Source organism: Cyprinodon tularosa, unplaced genomic scaffold (genome assembly GCF_016077235.1).
Source record: "Cyprinodon tularosa strain WSP-4 unplaced genomic scaffold, ASM1607723v1 ctg316, whole genome shotgun sequence".
Taxonomy (NCBI): Eukaryota; Metazoa; Chordata; class Actinopteri; order Cyprinodontiformes; family Cyprinodontidae; genus Cyprinodon; species Cyprinodon tularosa.
The window spans coordinates 460,822-479,432 of NW_024039026.1; the positions used below are offsets into that span (position 1 = coordinate 460,822).

Below are 18,611 nucleotides of genomic sequence, written 5' to 3' on the forward strand. Positions count from 1 at the left end.
CATAATCTACCTGTTTACCCGTGTTTTTCATCTATTTTTACTTCTGCTGCCTCTTCGCCATGACACCCTTTTAAAACATGTTTTTAATCTCTTTCCTGGTTGAATAAAGGTTAAATATATATATAAAAAAGCCACTTTGATTAAGATTTAAATATGTTCCTAATGACAGATTTTATTTCGGATGTATGACCCACCTATAAGATAATAATTAACTTCAGCAAGAAAGTACATTCTTCTTCAGTAATTTACGGTAGTTGGCAAATCCAATTTAAGGTGCATTTACCACTTCTTACAGGACATAAGTGTGGGTCCAAGAGGCAAGCGATCTATACATTACCGCTAGAGGGCGCTGATTCTCCATAGCTTAGATAGATAGATAGATAGATAGATAGATAGATAGATAGATAGATAGATAGATAGATAGATAGATAGATAGATAGATAGATAGATAGATAGATAGATAGATAGATAGATAGATAGATAGATAGATAGATAGATAGATAGATAGATAGATAGATAGATAGATAGATAGATAGATAGATAGATAGATAGATAGAACTGGTGTAATCTGTGCAGGTTTTCCCTTGTTTAAATTTAAGTAAGATTTACAAATTTAGGGAACAAACCTAGTCTTAACTTTGGATTCTTTAATACCCAGATTTGTTTTTTATAACCTCATAATCATAATATAAATAACCTCATAATTATCACAATGAAATGAAACAACTTATTTATTTTGTGAAACTTCATTGTATAATAAGTAAAAATGAATCCTGTATAAATAATACAATTTTTAAATCCGGTAATTAAGGCTTTGAGTTAAGATTTCTGTTTTTGGTCAAAAAGAACTTAAGTTAAAAGGATTATTAAGATATTTTAGAAGCATGCTTATATTTTTCGGTGTCCAATGTAATGATTTTTGTGCTTCACAGCTTTTTTTTTTTTACAAATCAGAATTATCTCCAAAATAGATGCTTATGTTACTCAGGCAGACTTTCTCCAACATTTCTGGAAATATTAGATTACATTTAATTCTGTTACAGACATAATTTGCATATCTAAATCCCTAGATAACTGCAGGCTAGAGTCATTTGAATAAATATAAACTCAAATATATGATGAAAAAAAAACTTTTTAGAAACCACCTCAGCTTTCCTTTTGGAATAGCTCTGTTGCTCAGTTGAAAAGTGAAATATTATTTACGTATGGTCCTTGAAGGCAGCACACAGACAACAGGTGTTATCTATTAGTTCATGGTCCTGCTGGATAGCATAAAAACCAAGGCAGGAGCATGTAGGAGGAATTCATGTTAGCACCGACCATCGCCAAGATGAATCAGATTTGTGGCACTTTTCTTGCAGTGCTCCTGGTGGTTTTCCATATTTCACCACAGGTCTGTTTCTTGATGTTTCCTCTGTATGCCCTTTACAACATCAATTGAAAACCTTAAATGTGCTGTAAGACAGTTTTGAGTATAACTGATACGCCAAATTTCAGCCTCTACATTTGATTTGAAGTTATTTAGATATTTAAGGGAACTCTTTGAATATTGCAGGTGGTTCGGGGACAGTATGATCTGGGTGTCACAACTATGGCTAGCACTGTGATTCCAACAGATGATGACGCTGTCAGCGTGATCCCAATTGATGATGGCGCAGTCAGCGTGACCCCAACTGATGGTGGCGCCGCCAGCGTGACCCCAACTGATGGTGGCGCCGCCAGCGTGACCCCAACTGATGGTGGCGCCGCCAGCGTGACCCCAACTGATGGTGGCGCCGCCAGCGTGACCCCAACTGATGGTGGCGCCGCCAGCGTGACCCCAACTGATGGTGGCGCCGCCAGCGTGACCCCAACTGATGGTGGCGCCGCCAGCGTGACCCCAACTGATGATGGTGCCGTCAGCCTGCCCCCTACTGAGATTGGAGTGGTCTCTGCCAGTGTCTCATCAACCATCAATAGTACAGTTTCTGTGACAAATTCCACCTTCAATTCCACCTCAGGCAGCCCTTCTGGGAAGGATGGCGTGTATCCGATGCTCTTGCTCTGCCTGATTCTGGTGTTTCCTCTTATGCACCACTGGTCCCGGTAAAAGGCCCGGATCAAACTGGACTTCTGTCTACTTAAATTGTTGCCTTTCCTTTGGGGAGCTTCATTGCCACATTTAAGAAGCCACTTTATATGTTGGAGTTTGGGGACAATTGGATGTCTGTTATGCACTGAACCGGTTCCTCTTATGATCTGGTCCAACTTGTGTAATTTTTTTTTTTGAAAAAGCACTGTCTAATGTTTTACATACTGGTGAAAATAATTTTGACCTTAATCTGTGTTCATTGTGATGTCTCAGAAATGTGAGTTTTGAAAGGCCTTGTTAACGTTTTGTATAAGCTATGGAAATTTTTAACCTGACTGAATAAAGCTGTATAGAAAAGTTGACTTGTGTAATGGTGACTGCAGTCAATGAAGGGGAAGGACGCCACTCAGCCTTCATTTGCAGGGGTTGGAGATGTGGAGTCATCTGTCCAGCCACTGAACCTGGTGAGCTCAAACCACACATTGATTTTAAATTTAGCATGCTAGATTAACCTGGATCAGTGGCAGGGCAGAACAAATGCATAACGGAGATTACTTGACTCCACGTCTCTCACCTTTGTTTTGCTGAGCAATGTTGACTTGTCGCCACATTGTGGTCAAACTGCTCTTGAAACCAGAGCTGTGATGTGGCTGGCTTGAACAGTTTAAGCTGTTTGAAATTTTTAGGAACTTTACTCAATTCATGCATCCTGTGGCTTGACTTTTGGGGTTGCACAATTCCATTTAAATATTGAATCTAAATGGCAATAGTCAAATGGCAAAAGCTCAGTGTTGGTCACATTAACAGGACTGAGACACTGGCTTTTTCACTCCAGCCCTTTAGGTGGCTGTAATATGCATAAACTGGGTCACATGCAAGTTGCAGATCTTTGCATGGGTAAAATCAAGCCCTTTTCCACACAGGCTTTTAAAGTAATGAAACCATGTAAACTTGAAGTGTATATATGCTCATTAGTGCAAAATTTTTTTTTTTTTTTTTTTTTGCACAACCATTCAGTCCTAGTTTGACTGTATAATCCATGCAAAGACTTGCTAACCTGATTATAATCAAACCTGTCAGCGATAGGATTTTAAAGTTTCCTTTTTTTTTTTTTTTACATTTGTAGAATTGCTGATGAGCAACCACTTTCTCAAAATTTGCTGGCCAGATAATACAACTTAACATTTAACAGGCTCTTGCAGTTTTTTAAGTTCCAATACTTGATATCTGGTTTGGGATTATATGACATACAGTTCACTGCAGTATGGGGTTATATTAGTCAGACACCAATAATTGGCTAACGCAAACCCAATTGGCTTTTCTCTGAATCTGCACAGAATGCCTTTTTGTTTTCATGCTTAGGATCTTGTCCTGACATATGGCAGTGAAAATTATTTCCTCACAAGTGCCATCTGGATTTTTAATCCAAGGCTAATTTGGATTTATTCTCCAAAAGGACAAATCTGCTCCCTTAACTTCTCAGCATCAACACTGTACAATTCAGTTTCTATCCCTTTACAAATACTTTTAATAGTGTTACTGCCTCGTGCATTGCCATCCTGGGTTTCTACAGGTGCTGGTCATAAAATTAGAATATCATGAAAAAGTAGATTGATTTCAGTAATTCCATTTAAAAAGTGAAACTTTTATATTATATTCATACATTACATACAAACTCATATATTTCAGATGTTTATTTTGTTTAATTTTGATGATTACAAATGACAACAAATGAAAATCTCAAATTCATCATATCAGAAAATTAGAATATTACTGAAGACCAATAAAAACAAAGGATTTATAGAAATGTTGGCCAACTGAAAAGTATGAACATGAAAAGTATGAGCATGTACAGCACTCAGTATTTAGTTGGGCCTCCTTTGGCCTGTATTACTGCAGCAATGCGGCGTGGCATGGAGTCGATCAGTCTGTGGCACTGCTCAGGTGTTATGATAGCCCAGGTTGCTCTAATAGTGGCTTTTAGCTCTTCTGAATTGTTGGGTCTGGTGTATTGCATCTTCTTCTTCACAATACCCCATAGATTTTCTATGGGGTTAAGGTCAGGAGAGTTTGCTGGCCAATTAAGAACAGGGATACCATGGTCCTTCAACCAGGTACTGGTAGCTTTGGCACTGTGTGCAGGTGCCAAGTCCTGTTGGAAAATGAAATCTGCATCTCCAAAAAGTTGGTCAGCTGCAGGAAGCATGAAGTGCTCTAAAACTTCCTGGTATGTGGCTGCGTTGACCCTGGACCTCAGAAAACACAATGGACCAACACCAGCAGATGACATGGCACCCCAAACCATCACTGACTGTGGAAACTTTACACTGGACTTCAAGCAACGTGGATGAAGTGCCTCTCTTCTTTTCCTCCAGACTCTGGGATCTTGATTTCCAAAGGAAATGCAAAATTTACTTTCATCAGAGAACATGACTTTGGACCACTCACCAGCAGTCCAGTCCTGTTTCTCTTTAGACGCTTCTGACGCTGTCTGTGGTTCAAGAGTGGCTTGACACAAGGAATGCGACAGCAGAAACCCATGTCTTTCATACGTCTGTGTGTGGTGGTTCTTGAAGCACTCACTCCAGCTGCAGTCCACTCTTTGTGAATCTCCCCCACATTTTTGAAGGGGTTTTGTTTCACAATCCTCTCCAGGGTGCGGTTATCTCTCTTGCTTGTACACTTTTTTCGACCACATCTTTTCCTTCCCTTCGCCTCTCTATTAATGTGCTTGGACACTGAGCTCTGTGAACAGCCAGCCTCTTTAGCGATGACCTTTTGTGTCTTGCCCTCCTTGTGCAAGGTGTCGATGGTCGTCTTTTGGACAACTGTCAAGTCAGCAGTCTTCCCCATGATTGTGTAGCCTATAGAACTAGACTGAAAGACCATTTAAAGGCTTTTGCAGGTGGTTTGAGTTAATTAGCTGATTAGAGTGTGGCACCAGGGGCCATCAATTTTGAACCTTTTCACAATATTCTAATTTTCTGATATGATGAATTTGAGATTTTCATTTGTTGTCATTTGTAATCATCAAAATTAAACAAAATAAACATCTGAAATATATGAGTTTGTATGTAATGTATGAATATAATATACAAGTTTCACTTTTTAAATGGAATTACTGAAATCAATCTACTTTTTCATGATATTCTAATTTTATGACCAGCACCTGTATTTAATGCAGATGTCAAAACTTGCACAGTCATAGCTACTTTCTTCCATTTCGCCATCTTTCAGCAGCAATGATTTTATGGGATTCTTTATAAATAGGATTGGTTCTTTTAGAAATGTCATTGGCATCTTTCTGAATATTAACAGTTCTGTTCGTGAGCTACCAATAGAGCCTGGTCTCTTTGATCCAGTTCAGCTTTTGGAATCATCTAAAATATTAGCCTAATCTAAACCAGCTTGTATGCTGGACCCCATCCCAAACAAGTTATTTAAGGACATTTTCCGTATGATTTGCACCCTTATTTTGGATATGATGAATCCACACCAGTACAGGAATATGTGCCAGAGGCTCTTAAGGAAACTGTAACCAAACCTTTAGAGGACTAAGCAAATTGTAAACATCTAAAGTTCTTATTTAAAATGATTGAGAAAACAGTTGCTAATCAAGTGTGTGAATGTTGACACCATATTGACCTATGTGAAGAGTTTCAGTCATGTTGAAAGCTGATCTTGGCATTGAAAATCACTGGTGAATTCACTAAATTTATGGACTTGTCTGTATTTATCCTGTTAGATCAGGCGCTGTATTGATTGCAGTGAATAAAGCTGTTCTCCTAGAAAGGATTTAACATTATGTAGGGATTCAGGAAACAGCAAAAAACTGGTTTGAATCCAATGACGGTTGCTGCTCACTAAAACAAGGGAGGCTCTATGGTGTTAATCAAATCCAAATGTCCTGTTTTGCATAAATATATTTTTATTTAAAAATGTAGAAACACACACATTATAATAGCTGTAAATAGCTGTTGTGAAGTGCTCTGAAAGTAATAAACTAATAAAATAAACTTCTGGCCCCTGTCAATCAAAAATCCTTAAGTATGTTTGCCAATCAGCATGGAGGAGCCAGCTTCCCGGTCCGCGTCTGCTCCATAGACTCCCTAAGAGGTTTAGCCTGACTTGAAGTGATTTATTATTTTTGGTGCGTTGTCTAATCAGGGCTCTAATTTCTTGCTGTTAACTTTAATAGAGGAAGGCTCAAACCTCAACAGGGATATCAGGGTTCAGTGCTTCTTTCTTTGCTCAATATCCCTTTTAAACTTGTAGAATTTTCAACACAATCATTCATAAATCCTGATGAAACCAATTAGTCTCGGGGATGTCTTGAAGATGTAAAAAGTTTCCCTTTTAAATTCAGACAAGACGGGATATCGTATATCAAAGATTGGATTGTTCTGTTTACAAACTGCAGGTTAACAGTGTGGTAGTTAAGTACCTTGAGATAAGATTGTGAATTGGCAATAATACTGAATTAAACTGAACCTTGCAAAAAAAAAAAAAAATATGTGCAATGTTTGTAGGATTTACTTATCTACTTGCATAATGGTTATATAGAATTAAGATTACTTTTAAAAAGTATCATGACCATTCTTCACATTACATATCTGACATATTTTTTATTAAGTTGTTTTCTAATTTAATAATCCCTGTTGTTTGTGCATGTTTTGTGCATATATATCCCTCACTTGATCTGCTACTAATATGTTTAATATTAGTCGATTTTAGATAGTGAACTTTTTCCATGATCTTACTCAGTAAGTGGCTAATTTCCATACTGAGTAAGTGGCTCATTTCCAGCTTAATGGAAATGAGCCACAGTGGCTCATTTCCATTAAGCAGCTGCTGTCTCCGAGACTAGAGTCAGATCAGTTTTTCCCACTTTATTGTGCAGGTCATAACAGCCAATCTATGTGTTTAAAATATCGTGTTTTTCCAAGCAGTAAGACCAAAATCATTTAAATTAAGAAAAACGAATTGCTGAAATAATGAAAAAAAGGATCTAAATGACAAACCAGCAACAAAGTAAAATATTGCGCACCTTTAAAGAGGTTGAGAGGCTTTAATTTTGAAATTCCACATCAGACGGACTGTATTTTCACCCTGAAGTGGAATCAGTAAATAGAAACAAAGTTTTGGTTTAGCAACAATAGAGATTAAGTTCAAATAAATTGGACTTCTGACATAAAGAGCACATATTAACCACGCAGGACAGTAACTAAATAAAGGCATTAAAACTATTTGCATAAATCTATGTTAACAACACATGTTCAATTTGTCTGTTTTATTTTGAAAGTCCAAGACAGCCTTGCTACCGTATTTCATGGTGTATGCGTGATCGATAAAAACTTAGTGAGACTGTCTTAAAGCTATGGCAGGTCGTTTTGCCATAGCGGCATGCGCATCACAAATTGCGGTCGATGACGATTGTGCTGATGTCACTTGCAGTATAAATCACCACCTTGGACCCCCTGTTTGAATCACTTTTGCAACTATTTTCCACCCATCTGGAAGTGCTGCCTGATCATCAACCAGCAAGATGACCAAACTTTGCGTCGCTTTGCTCTCAGCTCTGGTGCTGGCTTTGTGCCTCTCACTTCAGGTTAGTTTGCTCCTTAAATATAATTTTCTAAATTTATAGATTTTTTTTTTTCGGTGAGTGCATTTGATTATTCATCTTTTGAGGACTTAATTAAAAGGATAAACTTCTGCTTTTGATCTCTAGTGGCATTTTAAAAATTTCCCTAATGTCAAATTTGAATTTAGGAAGTCTGCGCTCTCCTTTGGTATTAGGGCTCCTCTTTACCTGTGGGTAGAGGCGACAGAGGACGTTTGAAACCTTTTTTTCCCCCCTCTTTCTCAATAAATCAGAGATGAATGGTCCTGCAGCAGCATTTTATGTATTTATTAAAGCTGTATCTACCTGTTAATGGCCAATATCATATGTTAGATGCCAATTAAGTGCCAAGTAATCTGATTACTTGGTGCTGACAAGAGTGAACTGTTGCAACAGACCCTGTCCCTGGGGCTGCTGCACCATTTCATCAGTCCATCTAATTGCACAAATCAGCTTCTGTTTTTTTTTTTTTTTTCATCAATGAGCATATTGCTCTGAGAATTTTTATTTTATGAAAAAATGCATACGCAGAGATTAAACATTTACATTTTTAAACTTTTTCAAATACCATTAATAAATAGCCTAAATCAACACCACAAACACAACTTATTAAGATGCTTGTGGCATCAAAAAAGCCTGTTTTAAAATAATAAAACAAAAAGTTAGAAAAAAAAGTGAGGAGTTTTACAGTTTATATGGACACTGCAATGTAAATAGAGCAGAAAAACAGAAGAAGAAAAAGGAAAAAAGAAAAAAAAAAGATGAAAGAAAGAAGAGATAGAAAGGAGACAATGACAAAACATTTTCAGTCTGCTTCATCACCTGTAACGAGATGAAAAAAGAACAACACAACCGCAAGACATGGTACGAGACAAACAATAAAGCAACACCTTGAAACTATCGCTAAAGTAAAATTATTAAGTCTGACATGTACTCTGTGTTATCTGAAGATATGAATTTGGGCTTTCTGTATGGAACTGAATCTCTAAGTACCTGGAGCAAAGCCTCTGTAATTGTTTGTAAGGGGGGAAACGTGCATGTAAAGTTTATCCAAAGAAAAAAAAAGTGATGTTTAACAGCACAGACATCTTAAATATTTAATAAACTAATCTAAACATGGAAATGCTGATTTAATGATCTAATGACGCATTCCTCCCAGTCAGATTCACAGACAATCTGTATATTCTTGATTTTAACTAGTTCTTCATCTTGGGTTTCGCTGGTATTTAAACATATATTTTAGAACATGGTAACTAGGTAGTATGTAAGGTCAATATGACTACATGGAAAAAATAGTTTTGGTTTTTAAGATCATCTCAAACATCTATTGTTTGTTTTTTTTTAGTTTTTACGGCTCCGGTGGCTCTTTTTTTCAACAGACTGACAGGAAAGGGGGTATGAGAGATGGGGGAGAGACACGCGGCAAAGGACCACAGGTCGAATTCAAACCCGGGTCGGCCGCATCGAGGGCTAAGGCCTCTGTACATGGGTTGTGCACGCTAACCACTTGCACACCCTTTAACATTATTTTTGTCCTGCGGGGGAGGGGTAGGGTCCAACTGTATATAGGGGTGGGGGTCTTGAAGGAAGCCAGTCTCACCTAAATGTAATTTGCTTTGGTTATAACCAAACATATCTTTTTTTTCAGGTGGTCCAGGCCGCTGAGGGCAACAACGCCACCACCGCCACCCCCTCCAAAAACAGCGGTGAACGGGCCATGGCGGTTCCACTGCTCCTTCTCCCGTTGACCTTTCCTATTATCTTCTTTCATGACTGGTTTCTGTAAAGGATTACTCCAACTGTCCTGTCGGTCCAGCTGGACAGGGGGATGCAGATGTCATCTTCTTCAATTTGAGGGTTCCCCAAAGAAAACTGTCTTAATCACCGAACCAGGACGTGCCCTGTTACCATCTGCATGTTTTCCCGATCCCTGCTGGGTGTTTCATGGACTCTATTATTCGGGTAGTACAAGGTGCCTGTGTAGTAACTAGCCTTGTTTTAGGGGGTGGGTGAAAATGTTAGTGTTTTTATTTTTTCAAGAAACTTCTTCTGAATTACTTCACTGCAAAGATTTATCTATTTAAATAATCATGACAATTGGTACATAAATAAAGTTTTAAAATGACATTTTCCTTTCTTTTTTTTCCCATTTTAAATATTGTTGTCTTTATTGGTCTCTCAGTTGGAACCCTTGTTTTAGCTCTCAGTGCTTGTATGTGAACTTCGAATTTAATAAAGCACTGGTTGGGATGTTTCACTGGTTTCTGTCAGTGCAGAAACATTACTATTATACATTGAAGGGTGATATTTGGCAATAAATTGCAGATGTAACTCCCAAAATCTGTATTGTGTGCTTGACTTTTGGAAAAAAATTGGTTTAGAGAGTTTTGATTTAATACTTGGAAAACTAATTGTAGATGGCTATTCTATTTTAAGCACAGTTAAAATGTTAAGCATGTTGTGCAGACATGGAAATCAGTAATAGTGAAATTAGCTGTTTTGAATCCCAGCTATTTGAATGGTGTAGGTTCCTTGTGGGGTAGGGGTTATCCCAGAATTAGTTTTCTGACTGGTTAGACATTAGCAGTGTGAAGCATGACTCTAATGGTGTGCTGATGTGTGCACATACATGCATAAAGTATTGATTCCAATAAGACGTACTAGAACGGCGGTATGGAGTTATTGCAAATATTGCTAAAAACTGCAAATACATTTAAAACTCAACTCTTTGGATGCTTAGGCGGATTTTAAAGAGCCCGCCTTGATAGGCTTTAAAGTTATGGTGATTGACACCAGTTCGCTAAATTACCCTTTTGCCACATATTCTGAAGTGCCTTTTAGCACTTCAGAATCCGTATCCTTTTACCATCGATTGGATATGAGGAAATGAACAAACCCTACCATATAAGATCTGACAACTGGAAGTTCAAGTCGAAGTGTCAACACAAAGCAGAACATTTTATTTATAGTTCCCTTTTCAAAATCTCAAAGGGCTTTGGCTGCATGAAAACAGAAATCCTCTATAGATCTGCAAGACAGAGGCATACTGCTTTAAAGGACCCAATGAACACAGAGTGGCATCCTTCATGTGAAAATATAGGTTTTAAACCACCAGGAGTCTTCCTAGTGCTGGCCAGTCATCTGCATATGTGGAGTAAATTGTTGGTACCCCACATTTAATGAATAAGAACATTTGTTAGAGGAATAACTTTTAATTTTACATCCTATTGTGCGAATTGAATAGAAACAGGTGGAAATTATTGGCATTAAGAAAGACACACTCAATAAAGGACTGGTTCTGCAGGTGGGGACCACAGACCAATTCTCAGTACCAATGCTTTCTGGCTGATGTTTTGGTCACTTTTGAATGTTGGCGGTGCTTTCACACTCGTGGTAGCATGAGACGGACTCAACAACACACACAAGAGGTTTGGGTAGTGCAGCTCATCCAGGATGGCACATTACAACGAGCTGTGGCAAAAAGGTTTGAAGTGTCTGACGGTGTAGTGTCCAGAGGCTGGAGGTCCTACCAGAGAGAGGCCAGTACACCAGGATATGGAGGAAGTAGGAGGGCAGCAAACCAGCAGCAGTACCACTACCTCTGCCTTTGTGCAAAGAGGAACAGGAGGAGCACTGCCTGAGCCATGCAAAATGAACTCCAGCAGGCCACAAATGTGCATGTGGCTGCACAAACGTTTTGAAACCTACCTAATGAGGATGGTATGAGGGCCTAACTTCCCAATATGGGGGTTTTGCTCATTGCCCAACACCGTTCGGGGCACTTGGCATTTGCCAGAGAACAAAAAAGGCATGAAAAAGGTTTATACTGAACACATGTGACAGATGTGACAGAGTTTGGAGACACAGCGGAGAGCGATCTGCTGCCTGCAACATCCTTCAGCATGACCTCTTTGGAGGATTGCATAGCCCTCCATGTGTTCACCAGAGGTAGCTTGACAGCCATTAGGTACAAAGATGAGATCCTCTGACCCCTTGTGAGACTATGCTGGTGCGGTTTGCCATGGGTTCCTCCTAATGCAGGACAATGATAGACCTCGTGTGGCTGGAGTGTGTCAGCAGTTCCCACAAGATGAAGGCATTCATGCTTTGGACTGGCCCACCTGTCCCCCAGACCGGAACCCAATTGAGTACATCTGGACCATCATGTCTTAATCCATCAACGTTATTTTGCACCACAGACTGTCCAAGAGCTTATGGATGCTTTAGGCCAGGTCTGGGAGGAGATCCCTCAAGAGAACCCCGCCACCTCCTCATTAGCATGCCCAGGCATTGTAGGGAGGCCGTGCAGGCACATGGAGGCCACAAACAATACTGAGCCTCATTTTGACCTGTTTTAAGGACAGTACATCAAAGTTGGATCAGCCTGTAGTGTTTCTCTTTTCCATTGCTGATTTTTGTGTGATTTCTTAAGTGTTCCATTTATTTATTTGAGCAGTGTATGTATAAATTTAAATATAAATATATATATATATTTTAATAGTTATTTTAAGAGTTTTCATTTATTAATTTTGTCAGATTCAGGTTATTTCTGTCACCATCTCTTCTTTTCTAACGAGGGGTGCCAACAACTTTGTAAGTGACAAAGTTGTATGAAACAATGTAAAATGACTTAGACTTAGAAAAACGTTGTTGTCATTTTGTATACAACAATTGTATGCAAAACAAAATTACATTGCATACTACATACAACAGTGAAATAAACATTACCATTATAAAGTGCAGTAGTGATCATCATAAAAACAAAAGGAAAACCAGTTTTGAAAATAATGGTGCAAAAGGTTATTAATATGGAAAGATTCAGTTCAGTGCAAAATAAATATGGTGCAAAAATGCAGTAGAACATTGTGTTGTGTCCTATTGAAAATGATTATAAAGGTTTCAGTCACATTGGTAGTGCAAAATAATGTTGCCAGTTTGAGAAAGAGTCCGGTTTAGTTTTTAACAGTTTATCATTCTGATGTCAGCGGGGAAAAAGCTGTTGCACAACTTGCTGAAACTTCACTGGAGGCTGCAAAGCCTCTTCCCAGATGGAAGCAGGGAGAACCGTCCATGGTGGGGGTGTGAGGAGACACAGCACTGGGATGAAATGTCATTAATGGAGGGAAGAGGAGCTGTGTTGATCCTCCCTGCTGTTTTCACAACTCTTCTTACCTTCTTCCAGTCTGAGGTGCTGCAGCCTCCACACCACACAGTGAGACAGCTGGTCAGAACGCTCTCTACTGTATGGTGCTTCTGTAGAAGGTGGTGAGGATGGGTGGGGGCAGGTGGGCTCTCCTCATCCTCCGCAGGAAGTACAAGTGGTTCTGTGCCCTTTTGGACAGTGAGGTGGTGTTTACAGACCAGGTGAGATTGTCTTTGATGTGCAATGACTTTCTAGTTGAAAACTGTGGCAATTCTCTGTTGTAATTCTTCAAACAACACAGGCAAGATATTAAAAAAAGTGGCTTCAGAACCCTTATGAGAATGTCCTAAGGTGACCAGGCAAGAGTTTTGTTTTTTTACTCAGAATACATGTAAGATTAAAATATTACATCAAACCAATCAGAAAATACAAGACAGAAATTTAGGATTACAGAAAAGTTTATTGCATGCCCAAAGGTTTCATTTGCAAACGGCTAGTTTAATCTGACTCTCATAGACACAAAAGTTTGTCTAAGTCTAAGTCATTTTACATTGCTTCATACAACCGTCATGCCAAAAGAAAAACTGACTTCTTACAGGTGTGGTCTCGCAGTCTAAAAAGACTGTCAAACTGGCAACATTATTTTGCACTACCAACATGGCTGAAACTTTTAGAATCCTTTTCAATAGGACACAAGGCAATATTCTACTGCATTTTGCACCATATTTATTTTGCACTGCATCGAACCTTTCCATATTAATACCATTTTGCACCATTATATTTTAAATTGGTTTTCCTTTTCTCCTATATGTTTACCCGATGATCACTGCTGCACTTTATAATAGTAATGTTCATTTCACTGTTGTAAGCAGTATGCAATGTAATTTCATTTTGCATACATGCATTTTGCATGTGTACAAAGTAAATAATAATGATTTGATGTGTTACAAAACACCAACCTTTCATGCAACAATGCACAAAAAATACAGTTTTGCAGTCCAGTTGCATGGGAATTTTTTTGCCATTTACTTAAAGCTATCTTATCAGATGTGTTTTTGTCAAGGAAAAAAGAAAAAAAGAAATTTTTTTCTGTTTCCTGAATTAGATTTGCATACACACAGTGAATTGCATATTATTAAATAAACTGACCAACATAGTGCCAAGCTGTAAAAGCCCATCGTTTTGTTTGCACATTAGGCTCAGGTTTTTCATTTATTTATTTGAGCAGTGTATGTATATATATACAGTGGGGCAAAAAAGTATTTAGTCAGCCACCAATAGTGCAAGTTCTCCCACTTAAAAAGATGAGAGAGGCCGGTAATTTTCATCATAGATATACCTCAACAATGAGAGACAAAATAAGAAAAAAAAAATCCAGAAAATCACATTGTCTGATTTTTAAAGAATTTATTTGCAAAATATGGTGGAAAATAAGTATTTGGTCAATAACAAAAGTTCATCTCAATACTTTGTTATATACCCTTTGTTGGCAATGACAGAGATCAAACATTTTCTGTAAGTCTTCACAAGGTTTTCACACACTGTTGCTGGTATTTTGGCCCATTCCTCCATGCAGATCTCCTCTAGAGCAGTGATGTTCGGGGGCTGTCGCTGGGCAACACGGACTTTCAACTACTTCCAAAGATTTTCTATGGGGTTGAGATCTGGAGACTGGCTAGGCCACTCCAGGACCTTGAAATGCTTCTTACGAAGCCACTCCTTCGTTACCCGGGCGGTGTGTTTGGGATCATTGTCATGCTGAAAGACCCAGCCACGTTTCATCTTCAATACCCTTGCTGATGGAAGGAGGTTTTCACTCAAAATTTGATGATACATGGCCCCATTCATTCTTTCCTTCACACGGATCAGTCGTCCTGGTCCCTTAGCAGAAAAACAGCCCCAAAGCATGATGTTTCCCCCCCATGCTTCACTGTAGGTATGGTGTTCTTTGGATGCAACTCAGCATTCTCTCTCCTCCAAACACGACGAGTAGAGTTTTTACCAAAAAGTTCTATTTTGGTTTCATCTGACCATATGATATTCTCCCAGTCATCGTCTGGATCATCCAAATGCTCTCTAGCAAACTTGAGACGGGCCTTGACATGTACTAGCTTAAGCAGGGGGACACGTCTGGCACTGCAGGATTTGAGTCCCTGGCGGCGTAGTGTGTTACTGATGGTAGCCTTTGTTACTTTGGTCCCAGCTCTCTGCAGGTCATTCACTAGGTCCCCCCGTGTGGTTCTGGGATTTTTACTCACCGTTCTTGTGATCATTTTGACCCCACGGGGTGAGATCTTGCGTGGAGCCCCAGATCAAGGAAGATTATCAGTTGTCTTGTATGTTTTCCATTTTCTAATAATTGATCCCACAGTTGATTTCTTCACACCAAGCTGTTTACCTATTGCAGATTCAGACTTCCCAGCCTGGTGCAGGTCTATAATTTTGTTTCGGGTGTCCTTTGACAGCTCTCTAGTTTTGGCCATGGTGGAGTTTAGAGTGTGACTGTTTGAGGTTGTGGACAGGTGTCTTTTATACTGAAAACGGGTTCAAACAGGTGCCATTAATGAAGGTAACGAGTGGAGGACAGAGGAGCCTCTTACAGAAGAAGTTACAGGTCTGTGAGAGCCAGAAATCTTGCTTGTTTGTAACTGACCAAATACTTATTTTCCACCATATTTTGCAATAGATTCTTTAAAAATCAGACAATGTGATTTTCTGGATTTTTTTTCTCATTTTGTCTCTCATAGTTGAGGTATATCTATGATGAAAATTACCGGCCTCTCTCATCTTTTTAAGTGGGAGAACTTGCACTATTGGTGGCTGTCTAAATACTTTTTTGCCCCACTGTATATATATATTTATTTATATATTTTAATAGTTATTTCAATAGTTTACATTTATTAATTTTGTCAGATTCAAGTTATTTCTGTCACCATCTCTTCTTTTCTAACGAGGGGTGCCAACAACTTTGTCAGTGACAAAGTTGTATGAAACAATGTAAAATGACTTAGAAAAACTTTGTTGTCATTTTGTATACAACTGTATGCAAAACAAAATTACATTGCATACTACATACAACAGTGAAATAAACATTACCATTATAAAGTGCAGGAAAACCAGTTTTGAAAATAATGGTGCAAAAGGTTATTAACATGGAAAGGTTCAGTTCAGTGCAAAATAAATATGGTGCAAAAATGCAGTAGAACATTGTGTTGTGTCTTATTGAAAAGGATTATGAAGGTTTCAGTCACATTGGTAGTGCAAAATAATGTTGCCAGTTTGAGAAAGAGTCCGGTTTAGTTTTTAACAGTTTATCATTCTGATGGCAGCGGGGAAAAAGCTGTTGCACAACTTGCTGAAACTTCACTGGAGGCTGCAAAGCCTCTTCCCAGATGAAAGCAGGGAGAACAGTCCATGGTGGGGGTGTGAGGAGACACGCAGCACTGGGATAAAATGTCATTAATGGAGGGAAGAGGAGCTGTGTTGATCCTCCCTGCTGTTTTCACAACTCTTCTCACCTTCTTCCAGTCTGAGGCGCTGCAGCCTCCACACCATACAGTGAGACAGCTGGTCAGAACACTCTCTATGGTGCTTCTGTAGAAGGTGGGGAGGATGGGTGGGGGCAAGTGGGCTCTCCTCATCCTCCGCAGGAAGTACAAGTGGTTCTGTGCCCTTTTGGACAGTGAGGTGGTGTTTACAGAGCAAGTGAGATTGTCTTTGCTGTGCAATGACTTTCTAGTTGAAAACTGTGGCAATTCTCTGTTGTAATTCCTCAAACCACACAGGCAAGATATTAAAAAAAGTGGCTTCGGAAACCTTATGAGAATGTCCTAAGTTGACCAAGCAAGAGTTTTGGTTTTTTACTCAGAACACATGTAAGATTAAGATATTACATCAAACCAATCAGAAAATACAAGACAGAAATTTAGGATTAGAGAAAATTTTATTGCATGCCCAAAGGTTTCATTTGCAAACGGCTAGTTTAATCTGACTCTCATAGACACAAAAGTTTGTCTAAGTCTAAGTCATTTTACATTGCTTCATACATCTTTGTCGCTGAAAAAATTGTTGGCACCCTTCGTTTAGTAAAAAACAGACCAACAATGGTGACAGCAATAACCTGAATCTAACAAAATTAACAAATGAAGGTTCTATGAAAATAAACAAATGAAAGCAAATCACTGCTTTTCAACCATCCTTAAAACATTAATATAGAAAATAAAGTCATGAAACAGGCCTGGAAAAATATGATGGTATCCTTATTTAATATTTTGATTCCTGTAATTGTCACTGAGACTTCTGCACCTCTAAGCAGGTATTTTGCCTCACTCCTCACGAGCAAACTGTTTCTTATTGTCTCAGGTTTGTAGAAATACATGTGATCGAGAAATTTGAACCTAATTTGCAAACAAAACAATAGGCTTTCACAGCTTGAAATCATGTTGGTCATATTATTTGGTAATATGTATTCTACTGTGTGTAAGCAAATGTAATTCAGGAAAAAATTTCCTTCATTGAAACACATTTAAAAAGGTAGCTTGTCAATGCTTTGAATAAATGGCAACTGCTGTTTTAAAAACTTTCCCATGCAATCAGACAGCAAAACTGTATTTGTTGCACATTGTTGCATGAGAGGTTAGTGTTTCGTAACACATCATATCTATAAAGTCAAAGCAAGAGGAAACAGATGCTGAAATGTTTGTTCTCTCTTGCCTTTTCTTTACATTTTTAATGGCAGCTTGTTTAAGGGTCCTCTTCTGTCCCCCAAAAAACATCAGCAATAAACAAAACCTATTAACTTAAAGCTTTATTCAATCGATAATAATCTAGGGCACATAAATTCATAATTTTTAGAAGCAGTTTAAAGATTAGAAGTTAAAAAGACACCATTTCCCTCTGACACACAGAAATGTAATATAAATATTCCCCTAAAGTCGATGTAGTCAGCAGGTGAAGATCAGGAGATGTACAGAGCGGTGAAGCATCCTAGATTGGTAAGATACTTCCTTTGGGCTGCAGCTTACATACAGTAGGTTAACAGAAACTTTCCAAATGGTCAGTTTTCAAAATAACCACATATACTGTATCAGAATTGTAAAGCCAGAGAGAGCAGCAGTGGGAAAATTATGGAGGCAGAGTTAGAAGATGAGCTTCCACTGGAATTACTGGTTGAGTTGTTGGTCGTTGGAGCCATAGTGATGGTCCCAGCCGAACTGGTGGTCATAGGCGTATTAGTGGCCGTAGTCATGGGATTGTTTGGAGCTGCAGTGGTGGTCGAAGCTGCAGTGGTGGTCGAAGCTGCAGCGGTGGTCGGAGCTGCAGTGGTGGTCGATGCTGCAGCGGTGGTCGGAGCTGCAGCGGTGGTCGGAGCTGCAGCGGTGGTCGAAGCTGCAGCGGTGGTCGAAGTTGCAGCGATGGTCGAAGCTGCAGCGGTGATCGGAGCTCCAGTGGTGGTCGAAGCTGCAGCGGTAGTCGAAGCTGCAGCGATGGTCGAAGCTGCAGTGGTGGTTGAAGCTGCAGCGGTGGTCGAAGCTGCAGCGATGGTCGAAGCTGCAGTGGTGGTTGAAGCTGCAGCGGTGATCGGAGCTCCAGTGGTGGTCGAAGCTGCAGCGGTAGTCGAAGCTGCAGCGATGGTCGAAGCTGCAGTGGTGGTTGAAGCTGCAGCGGTGGTCGAAGCTGCAGCGATGGTCGAAGCTGCAGTGGTGGTTGAAGCTGCAGCGGTGGGTGAGGCACCAACCATCTGCAATTAACCATTTAAATGTTTATACACAGAT

The 18,611-nt window shown here is 39.3% G+C and overlaps 1 protein-coding gene and 1 long non-coding RNA gene across 2 annotated transcripts; both read left to right on the forward strand.

The window, feature by feature from the left end:
• The first annotated feature begins 1,025 nt into the window (after positions 1-1,025).
• Positions 1,026-2,428, forward strand: LOC119788429 (skin secretory protein xP2-like). The gene is made up of 2 exons (XM_038292760.1): positions 1,026-1,393; positions 1,556-2,428. The coding sequence occupies exons 1-2, from the start codon at positions 1,307-1,309 to the stop codon at positions 2,087-2,089; spliced, it is 621 nt and encodes a 206-aa protein (XP_038148688.1). The 5' UTR covers positions 1,026-1,306; the 3' UTR covers positions 2,090-2,428.
• A 5,097-nt stretch (positions 2,429-7,525) lies between these two features.
• Positions 7,526-10,034, forward strand: LOC119788414. Its single transcript, XR_005281464.1, has 2 exons — positions 7,526-7,679; positions 9,343-10,034. It is a non-coding gene; the product is annotated as an uncharacterized LOC119788414 (long non-coding RNA).
• The last annotated feature ends 8,577 nt before the right edge of the window (positions 10,035-18,611 follow it).